The sequence below is a fragment of the Drosophila grimshawi genome, unplaced genomic scaffold (assembly GCF_018153295.1).
Source record: "Drosophila grimshawi isolate 15287-2541.00 unplaced genomic scaffold, ASM1815329v1 contig_848, whole genome shotgun sequence".
Taxonomy (NCBI): Eukaryota; Metazoa; Arthropoda; class Insecta; order Diptera; family Drosophilidae; genus Drosophila; species Drosophila grimshawi.
Genome location: NW_025063692.1, coordinates 4,573,639 through 4,585,000, shown reverse-complemented (window position 1 = coordinate 4,585,000; position 11,362 = coordinate 4,573,639). Strand labels below are relative to the sequence as shown.

Below are 11,362 nucleotides of genomic sequence, written 5' to 3'. Positions count from 1 at the left end.
AATTTAGTTGGTATACACTTGTGAATGTAGTTTAATTTTCAACAACAATACAATTAAAATATATATTTAACATTTAGTAAGGACATTTAATTGTACGATGTACTATAATAATCATATTTTGTTTTAATCTTTCAACAATATCATAATATACATATAATTGCAACAAAGCAATAAGCCATTATATTTACTCAAACAATTCATTATTGTCAATTTAAGTTATGCTCCTTTCAATTCTGCTTTCACTCCGAGCCAATCCATCAATAGATAAAACACATATGGAACATATAAAGTACAATCGGATACGACGAAACCTTTTATAAGTATACATCTAAATTATGTTTGAATATGTTATTGTTTTCTTTTTTTTATTTTTAATGTTGCAAACGAAAATAATAAGCAATAATAATAATAAACGAAATGGTGTGTTTCTTCTATTTAGTTGGCTAAAAGCTGCAGCGTCGTAAAACATCGTCTATTTGGTTAATGGAGAACGGCCTGGATGGATCCATCGTTGTGTGTACAGGGTCCACTTGTACTGACGGTTCCATCGCAGCATCTACGGGATCTACTGGTATTTTTTCATGAATTCGGTGTGGAACACACCGAACTTCTTCATCATCTCCTTCAGCAAGTCCGTCTGCGGCAGAATTGTGCTACGGAAATGATACGTGCCGGGTATCTGGCCAAAACCGCTGCCGGGCACAATGCAAATGCCTGAAATGGAAATGGGAAAGGGCTTAATTAAGATAAATCAAGGATAATATATTGACTTATAGCCCGTTTGCACTCAACATCACCAACATTTCTCAAATTTTCAAATGTCCACAGTTAATTTGAATTAAATTAAGAAAAATTCTACAATTTATAATAATTGAATGGAAATGGAAATCCTCTTGAATTTTTCGATTCTTTCTTATATTTTAATTAACTGATTCATTCTTCAATCAGTCAGAGAAATCGTAATCAAATCGATCAAGCTATAATTGTGCCACTCACTTGTTGACTACAACTCTTAATGGAATCGGGAAATGTTATGGAATGTGAATGTGGGAAAGGAAATGTTGGGCATAGTTGAGCTTCCGGCTATTATAAAACAGGTAGTGGTAGTGGACTTACCCGTCGTCTCGAGCAGCTCAAATGCGTAGAAAACATCCGGATGCATCTTCTTGGCCTTGGCCGCCTCGACAGCCTTGGCCGGTATCTCGATCTTGGGGAAAACGTACATGGCGCCCTGCACCGGATTCACCGTGTAGCCCTCGAATGTGCTAAGCGTATCGTAGACTAGTTTGGCGCGCTCCTTCAGTGCACCCAAAACGGCGGACTTCTCTTTTTCGTAGAGTTCATAGGATGGCTCACCGGGCTGGGGTGGATTGACCAGAGCACTGACTGCAATCTGGCCGGCGGTGGTGCTGCACAATTGTGCCGTTATTGATTTGGTGAGGACGGCCTTAACGTCGGGGCACATGTTAATAACCTCCATGTAACCGCCACGAATGCCGCATTCGCCGAGATAACCCTTGGAGACGGACAGAAAACTGATCAGCTCCTGGGTGCGGTGGGGTCCGCCCATTTCGTTCATGACCATCTTGAATGAATAGAACTTGGAGTTCTTATCGTAGACATTCGCCTGGTAGACCTCATCGGCCATGATGATCATCTTGTTGTCGTACGCAAATTTGATGATCTCCTCAATGTTTTTGCGGGTGAGCACCTGGCCGGTGGGATTACCCGGATTGATGACGACCAGCACGCGTGGATTGCACTGCTTCTTGGCCTCGTTGTAGGAACGCTGCAGCTCCTTGCGATCGAGTCCCCAGCAGTTATCCTCATCCAGGAAATAGTCAACCCTCGTCATGCCCATCTCGGTCAGCGAGGCCGAGTACAGTGGATACTGTGGTATCGGCACCATTACGCCGGGAGTCTTACCATCCACAGTGCAACTGTCAAGAATTATACAAAATTAATCACGTATATTTCGAATAGTTTTGTTGCCAGCAAAACCAAAGCCAAAAAGTATTTAGTATTTATTTAATTCCTTGTAATTAACTATTATCAGTTATGAGTCAAATTAGTTGAAGTATTTCAAATATTTGCAGTAATTAAGAAAAGTATTTGGGATTTGGCATTTGGTCTGTCTGTAAACTTGCACAGACTGGGATTTTCTACTCACTTGAGGAGCGACAGAACGCTCTTAATGCCTGGCGAGGCGCCGCCAGTCAAATAGATGTTCTGATAGTCGCAGGGCACTCCGCCATCCCGCTTCTCGATGAAGGCAGCCACCTGGCGACGCACGAACTCAATGCCCGCCGAGTCGGTGTACGAGCCGGTCGATCCGCCCAGACAGGCGTCCAGAAGATCGCGGGCGCGCTTCTTCATGTCTTCGGGATACTCGGGAGAGTTCAGCAGACGGGGCTCCATGGTAAGTGCCATTAGCTGTCGCAAAACAAATTGTATTATTATTGAGAAGCCAACAAAAAGAAAAACAGAAAAAGAAGTAGTTAAACTCTGAAACCAGAGGGTATCAGCTGGGAAATCGATAGTAATCGATAAGTGCAAATCAGAATGCCTCCTCACCTCAACCACCTCACAAGAATTGGTGAGTTTTCAGCTCATTTACAATATCAGAGTATTTTTCTGCTCTTCGTTTCGCTTGTTTTAGGTTTCGTTTGGTTTTTTCCAGTGTACTCACCTGTCGCAAATAGGTTAAAGGCTTTTGACCCATCGCATGGCAATCGCCAATGTTGGCCCGAATGACCCGATCGAATGGCTTCTTCACGCCCTGCGAAACACAGTAAACAGCAAAAACAAATATAAACACAAACATTAAATATGTATTTAGTATGAGAAGCATTAGCCAAATTACCTTTCGACTACAATTTGGCGCAAATTGATTTCTTGATTAATGTGCTTTTAATGTGCCTGAATCAAATATGGTAATTGCTAGTTGCTCGTTGGCCACATAGCTGCCGAGTTAATACGAGTAGGAGTGGTAGAGGGCGTGGCACAAACACACACATTCAATTACACCAAACACACACCAAGATACACTCGGGCACAAAGAGGAGGAGTTGCTTCAGTTAGTATCAATTGAAAAAATTAAATTACATATATGTTCTTGATCAGCCGCGTCAAAAATTAGGGGGGTAGGGAGTAGGGGTACTCAAACTTGGCAACAGCCTAACAATATTTCTCACATTCTCGAATTTTCACAGTTGACTGCACATTTTGGAGACAAAATTCGCTTAAGTTCAACATTCGTCAAGTATTTTGCGAATTTTGAGTAGTTCGTGTTTTTTTTGCAATGATTTATCGAGTTACATGTGGATGTTAAAAAAAGTAGGGCAATCAATCAATCAATCAGTGTCAAACAGCTCATATTCCAAGCCAGGTACGCGCTTATTTTGAAATACAATTCAAAGTTAATCAATCTAAACGATTTTTGTATGTATTCCCTTTTAATTGTTCAATTGTTTGTTTATCTGCATTTTAATGAATTGCTTTTTAATCTTTAAATCAAGCTATAATTTTTCCAATTCACAAATTGATGAAACAACGACAACAACTCAAAATGTTGCGAAACTGAATGTGGCAAATTTTTTGGGCTCTAAAAATTCTTGCTTGTTTGTTTTGTTGTTTTTAATCAGGCTTCTGCTTATTGCAATTAACAGGTACTTTCGAGTAATTAACTTGGCGTTAATTTTTCTCTAGTTATTGTTATTGTTATGGTTATTGCTGTTGTTGTTTGCGGTTTGTGCTTGGAAGAGCTTTGCATGACTGAAATTGTATTTGTTTTGGATACGTTCATCGGTTAGGCAGGGAGGGGGATTGGTAGGGGTCTGCTGATGGAGGATGGTGTTTCGTGTGGTTCGTGATTTGCTTTTCATTCAATGCCATCAAAAGCGAGAAATTGCTCATGCAAGAAATGTACCCCAACCACCCCCACTCCCCCTCCGCCGTTCGCCGTCCGACTACCACTCCAAAGCGCCACTTGTAGCCCTGCCTATTCACACAACAACGACCTCAATGCACTCTATTTGATATTAACATGCACACACCCCATACACACACACACACACACACACACACACACACTTTGCCCATACAATATATAATATGTGACTAAATTGGCTGCAATGTGGCCCTCAATTTCCATTTGCCAGAGTTTGCATTGGGCAAAGTTTGACCAAGGCGAAAACATTGAAATAAATGTAAAAATGTCTCTGAATGCATAATAGATCAGATATTTCAGAAGTATGAATGCTCTAGTCCAGATAGCTCTTAGAAAATCATCATAGTTAGTCTTAGAAAATCATTCATAGAATTTCGTTTTTTCTTTTGTTAATTCGAGGGTAGCTTTTTACAATTCTACTTTAGAGAAATATATATATTTTTCAGTCAAATATTTCTGACAAAATACAATAGAAGCCATTCTAATTTTTAAGAAATGTTTTTCATATATTTGGAAATTAGAAAAGCTTTCAGTTTTAAGGAGGAATTTTCCAATTTGGCGCCTGAGGTGATGTAGCTGATCATGAATATATATATATATATGTATATATATATACTTCAACCTTTATCAAAAATACTTTCGATTGCCTGTTGAGCCACTTCGGAGCAGGGTTTACAAGGTATAAGCAGAAATAAGACAGAACATCAAAAATAAGCTTCTTGTCGAAAGCAGTATATATATGTGTAAATATATATATATATATATGTGTAAATATATATATATATATATAGATAGATATATATACATATGCTTATCATAGTAGCCACAATAGGAGTATACATTAATCTAATCTCAACCAAAATGTTGTTGAAAAGTTTTAACCACGAATTAAATTAAGCAAAACTGAATTTTCCAGAACAAAAAAAATTGCAATTTTATATATTTGATATAGTTTAATTATATAGAAATTCAATTCGCATTCAATATATTATATATATATTATATTGGAAACCTTTTCAAGCTTCATATTTACTATGCATTCAAGTTGATAATATTGACGTCTACAAATTGTTATATAACAAGCACTTGAAACTTGGAAGCAAGGAAAGGAAAGCAAACGTTAAGAATTCTAACTCAGCTGTAAAATCTTATCACACAAAGTCATATGCTTAACTTATCGGTCCGATATGATATATGATATATGTACATATTTGTACACAACACAGCCATAGTTATCAGCTATAAAGTTTCGAGCAGAGACCACTTCGAATAGAATATGGATCGAGATAACTGGATAAATAGATGGCATTCTATAATTTTCCCTTTCTACACAGTGTCCATAATCAATCGCTTGATGAGAAACGGCTACAAACAGATTGGGGTTGTGGGTTCCAGTTCCAGTTTCAGTTTATGGATATATTACGTGTTACATAAGTCGAATGAGAGAGAGAGAGAGAGAGAGAAAGATCGACAAACGAGATACCCAAGACTTTAGCTATATATACCATATATACAACAAAATAAGAAGAAGCAAAAGTCAATAAATAAATACATGTTTTTGTAAAACAAATGGAGATGACAAAAGATGATTTTTTCCTGAGTCCAAACACTTTCTTGACAAACTGTGTGTGTCGGCTTTGTGAACTAGAATAGGGTATATCGTAGTCGAGCTCACTCAACTCAGCACTTGCTGAGAGAGAGAGAGAGAGCGAGATAGAGAGAGGGAGAGTAAGAAAGCGAAAGAGACTTAAAGTGTGTTCAAATGCAACAATTTTCAGTTGGTCGAGGGCCAATTTCAAAATTGATGGAAACGTTTCGATTTTATCGATATGCACAATGAGCTACAACAACTACAACAAATACAAATATATAGCGTCAAGCCAAGTGTGTCATTTGGGGCTGCTGTTGTCTGTCAATGTAAGATAACAGTAAATGTGTATGAAGCAAGCAGCAACACAAAGTCGAGATTTGACTCTAATCAAAGATTAACAGCATATGTAATACGTATGTGTGTATGTATGTATGTATGTATGTATGTATGTATATATACGTATTTACGTATGTTAAATGACATTTGTCGTTTTCTGGTTGACAGACACATTTCGATTTGTCAACTTGTCAAACAAAAAGTTTCGAAACTCGACTTTAATCCAAGTTCAAAAGCCGATGGAAGAGCCCGTAGAAAAATAGACAAACGACAGAGAAAAAAAAGTAATGCGAATGAGGAAGTTTGATAATGGGGAACAGGGGGAGAAATGTCAACAACAGCAGCAGTAGCAGTAGCAGCTACAGCAGGAAAAACAACGACAACAGCAGTAATACGGAGCAATAACATCGCAAAATGTAAAAAGTCAAATAAGCAAGAGGAAGAGCGTTCAGCTAAACAATAAATGCGAATGGGAAATAAAACACACACACATGCTTACATACTTTGTTACAGTGCAATATATGCTTGCTGCGGTGGCGTGGGAGACTGGGACTGGGGTCGGTGTTGGGTTGATTTATGTCAGCCGTCAACAAATGCGAAGAGAACATTTTTTTTTTTTTGCGTTGCGCTGGACAAACAAGTAAGAGTGCGCTTGTCGAAAGCGAGAGTCGGAGAGAGAGAGAGGGCTAAATACCCTCTGTGGAAGTATGTCTCTGTGTGTGTGTGTGTGTGTATATATATACAAAAAAGCTTGCTTCTTTGACAACTTTTACGTTGCTCAGCTGAACTTGATGCAATTTCAACGATGGTTCAAGGTACACTTTTGTAGGTATCGTCGACAGTTATCGCTAACATGAAATAAACTTGAGCTAGATGTGAATTTGATGTTGTTCTTGAACTGTTATAAACGCTTGCATAATTTCAATATACCCACATTTGGGATACCCCTTTTTGATGGGTATAAAATATTACAAAAAAAAAATGTGTAGCTTTGTGCGTAAGGACTTTATGTTATACATATTATATATATATATATTATTTTGGTCATGCGCAAATTTGTTGTTTGCTGTTGTCCGTTTGATAAGGATGCCAAACAGCATCCACTTTCTCCCTATCTAACTCTCTTATACAAGCGCAATGAAGTAACAGCAGCAGCAGTAGGTGAAGCAGATGAAGAAGTAGCAGTAACAGTTAAGGTCAAAGCAGCAGAAGAAGAAGAAAAGGCAGACAAATGCCCAGTGGAACAATTGCTGTCGGCATTTTGAAGGACGTTCACTGAACTTGACTCTTCTCCTACTAGGCAATGGGCCAGAAAGAAGAACAATCCAAATAATAATAAGGAGCTTAGCGGAAACGATAATAAACAAAAGAATTTAAGAGCTGAAATAAACATCAAAAAAGAGCGACAAAAGCAAAAAAAAAAATGAGGGAAAAGAAAAAACAATAATTAAAGATTATAAAGAATGATATGTGTACATAGCCATCAACCTATTCGCCATTGGGTCAATTAATTTCTGGAAATAAAATTGAGCTGCGATAATTGTTCAAATTTTTGGATAAGTTTAAGTTGCTACTATAATAATGGGAATAAATACGTGGAATTGCGCATAAAACACTAAATTACTTTTCTCCAACATTTTTAAATAGGAAAAACTAGATTTGCTGTTACTACTACTTTGTAATATTACAAATAAGAAGGGAAAATATATTGTACGTCATAATTTCAATTTCGAACCACTTTAACGTTTACCGTCACGAAACGTGTAAGAAAAAAAGTAAAACGTTATTCATAACGTCAATTCATACCACTTTGAGTTAAAGCTTATATTTACACAAATACACATATACATACCACTCACACAATTACAGACACGCTGGAGTCGTTTGAGGGATAACAGGTGCGAGAAATGTAAATAATGTGCGAATGCAAAACACAAAACATGTTACAAATGAGCAAAACTGTGTGAAACACGAAGATGCCATGTGTATCTCTCTGTGTGGGGAGTAGAGGGGTGTTAGCAGAGATAAACTCACCTTTAACAGTTCCTTTTCGATTTCGCCGGCGCGTATTACGATCGGGCCGCGCACCGCGTATTCCATTGCCTTAAAGTTGGCATTGATGTTGTCTATCGTAACGAATTTCATGTTGTTTTGGCTTTTCGTCGACATACAGCTGTAAACAAAAACAAAAAAAGAACAGAAAAAAACAAGAAAAACAAAATGTAGTTTAGCCAAACACTAAAAACACTGTTATTAACAGGAAATGCAAAGCACGCACGAATGTTAAATTTTGCAAAACAGCAAGCGAAGAACGAACGCAAGGAGGGGAAGTGGGTTTCTACTAACCGAGAAGGAGCGTCGAACGGTGAATGGCTACCACGCGCGTTCAATGTTTCAGCTTGACTGCGGCGTGGCGTCGCTGTCACTGTGACTGTAGCTGCTTCTGCTGTTGTTGCTGCTGCTGTTTGAGCGCTGCTGTTATTGTTATGTAGAAACGATTTCCAGCGACGTATGACAATGCTTGGCGTTAGTTTACATTGTTGCTGCTGCAGCGGACTGCGATGCTCCATTGGATGCGCTGGCTGTATGACCATAGGTCTACTCGATGTCGCAGCGACGACGTTGGCAGCGCGCTGCAGCGATGTACCTCTTAACAGCTGACGACTCATCTTAACGGTTGTTGTCCTCTTCACTGTCTCTTAATTGTTGCAATGACACTGCTAAAACAGATACATAACACGGAATGAATAAGCGAGCTTATAATATGTGCAAAAATCAAGGCAGCGCTGTCGACGCGAACATCAACAACAAGAAAACCACGGAATACAGTCTTGATTGTATAAGAGCATCTCAGCGTGTGCCTGAACTTGATTTTATAAGAGCTCACGTCAAGCAGCAAAACCAGCTCGATATCTTCTATGAATTGGTATTGGTGTGCTGCTTAGCTTTTTATTTTTTGGGTATTGAGGGGCCTGTTATCAAGCTCGATAAGATTAAACAAAATAATTTTACATACATACATACACACACATATCAAAGTGTAGCCGCACGAATTGAATTATAGAAAAGAAAAAAAAAAACAAATAACCGGTTATAAATGCGATTCTGTGAGCAGTGCTAAGACGCAAGTCTGAAAGAAATATGTGTATGTGTGCATAAGTGTGTACGTGTATAATGATTAACCACAAAATCCTTTTGAGCTTTTAACGGACAAAAACGTAATTAATTATTATACTCATAATGGTATGGGTATGACAGGGTATGGTCACTCTACACTTTATACGGCATAACGTTTTCTTTTTTTTGCATTTTATGAAACATGCATTTTGATAGCTATTAAGAGCGCTTTCTTGTTTCATGCAAAAAAAAAATTAAAACAAAAGTGGTTCTCCACACTACTCATAAAATTCGAAGAGGCGTCGAATCGTCGAAAAACTAACTACATAAATAGCCTTTTTCGCTTGTTGAGTGCGAAAACCCGAACGAACATTTTGACTGCGACGAACGCAAAGAGAGATGTGCTCCAGTAGATTGGTATCGATAGTCATCGATTGTTGCGATCGCTTTCTCAAATGTTAACGCGCCTTTTTCAAACGAATTGATGCATAGATAAGGCATCTGTTGTCCTTATCTTTTGAGAATATAGTAGCACAGATAGGATTATGTACAAGATGTACTATATAAGCGTACAGAGTCTGTAGTTTAACGCGTGATGCAAGACAAAAATAAGGTGCTATCAGATTTGCTGTACTTTCGACTTTAAACTAGGGCGGGCAGTAAATTTGCCGGTTATCAGTGACGTCTCAGATCTCAGCTTATGCCACAGACTTATACTATATATATATATACATATATATTACAAGGTCTGGCTGCCATTATTTGTACTTTGAAACCGTACAACTGCGCAATGTAAAATGTATGTGTGCAGTGTGTGTGTTTGCCAAAACCCAGAAGAGGAAAAATATATGACAATAGGCATAAATGAATTTTTGGCTACACTGCCAGAAAATAGCTAGCTTATTATTTATAAATATATATTTTATTTGTATTCATATTTTATGGTTTTTTTTTTTAAAATTTAGTCTAAATTCATTCCTTAGTGAATCGGTTCAACTTAAGGCTTGCCGTCTTATATTCCACAAGAGGTGCACTTTTTCTCGCAGTGTACTTATACACAATATAATGTGCATATATATATATATATATCTACAAAAATCAAAAACAAATTTTCTTTGTTTGTTTACGCTTTCTTAAACAAATTCTATCCTTAACCAAACGCTGTTTAATTGTCACTAATCGAAACGCTATCGATAAAAACTGAAATAAACCCGATTCACGTTGGTCAAAAGAATAAAAAAGTAACTGTATGTTTGTATGTGTGTGTAAAAATATATTTAAATAATAATCTGATTGGGATTATTGGCAACAGGATGTTATGCAATGGGAATTTGCAGCCGCCGCTTTCAAAACAAAACGAGATAAGATAATGAATATATACGTCTATATCTTATAATATATGTATATATAAGATATAGATATGGATATGAATATGGATGGGGATTTAATTGAACTAAACCGGAAGAAGGTGCCAAGTTGCTCGCAATTGTATAATTTGATTGACACATCAGCAAATCCAATTAGAATGAGTACATTTAATCACAATAACAACAACAATAAGAATAATAATAATGTTGCGGTTGATTAGGAAAATTGGTGTCGAAAGCGTTTCGCGTTTTTCGTTTCGCACGCTATTCAATTGACTTGCGGCACGCAAAACGCTAAACGCCAAACAAAATTAACTGCGTACAGAACGATGACTGATTTAACGCACACAACAAATTATTTATGGGTTCTCGTCGCACTTCACTTAACCTCTTTTTTTTGTTTTTGATTCTTTTGCTGTTTTTTTTTTTGCCAATCGCAGTGTGTACACATGTGCAGGCATATGCATATGCGTATGCAATATCTGATTAGTTCAAGAACAGTGTGGCCGACACTTGTCACACATCGATTATTTGCAATGTGTGCACTCCAAATTTTGGTTATTTACGCACCTTTTGGAGCTTCTGTCTGATTATTTATCTCCCTCTCTGTCTCTCTTGGTTATCTAATGTGCTTGCGAGCGGTGGCTGCCTGCTGCTGGCTGGCTGTCAACTGGTTGAATTTGAAATCCAATTTGATTTGTTGTGGTTTTGAGGTGTGAAATCAAAATTCATTATATATATTGTATATATATATATATACATATATATATATATATATATATATATATATATATATATATATATATATATATTCATGTGTATGTTAACGGAAAGAATTATTAATAAACTTATTGGTGTATACGTACCACCCCAAGTGTTTGTTCTACACACACTCAAGTCTCGTGAATAAATTCGCCGTGTGTATGTGTGCGTGTGTGTGTGCGACGCTCAAGAAATAGCGCCAGTGTGTGCTCCAATGTTTTGAATTTGCATGCTACTATG

General features: G+C 37.5%; 1 protein-coding gene across 5 annotated transcripts; it reads right to left on the bottom strand.

Annotated features, from left to right (window-relative positions):
* Positions 1-61: 61 nt before the first annotated feature.
* Positions 62-11,356, bottom strand: LOC6566181 (alanine aminotransferase 2). Of its 5 annotated transcripts, none has more exons than XM_032738572.2 (8): positions 11,227-11,354; positions 10,931-11,030; positions 8,223-8,593; positions 7,911-8,049; positions 2,690-2,779; positions 2,171-2,433; positions 1,117-1,940; positions 62-714 (listed from the first exon to the last, which is right to left on the bottom strand). In XM_032738572.2, the coding sequence occupies exons 3-8, from the start codon at positions 8,543-8,545 to the stop codon at positions 566-568; spliced, it is 1,788 nt and encodes a 595-aa protein (XP_032594463.1). In that variant the 5' UTR covers positions 8,546-8,593; positions 10,931-11,030; positions 11,227-11,354; the 3' UTR covers positions 62-565. The 5 variants fall into 5 exon arrangements, with proteins under 5 accessions (XP_032594463.1, XP_032594462.1, XP_032594464.1 ...); XM_032738571.1 differs by having other exon boundaries at positions 8,223-8,596; positions 11,227-11,321; XM_032738573.1 differs by lacking the exon at positions 10,931-11,030 and having other exon boundaries at positions 8,223-8,596; positions 11,227-11,356.
* Positions 11,357-11,362: the final 6 nt, after the last annotated feature.

Bases quoted from the DNA above. Each gene is read 5' to 3' on its own strand.
- LOC6566181 (XM_032738573.1), bottom strand. From the start codon at position 8,545: ATGAGTCGTCAGCTGTTAAGAGGTACATCGCTGCAGCGCGCTGCCAAC. The intron at 1,941-2,170 runs GTGAGTAGAAAA...AATTCTTGACAG, and splicing joins AGCGTTCTGTCGCTCCTCAA to TTGCACTGTGGATGGTAAGA. The intron at 715-1,116 runs GTAAGTCCACTA...TTTCCATTTCAG, and splicing joins TGAGCTGCTCGAGACGACGG to GCATTTGCATTGTGCCCGGC.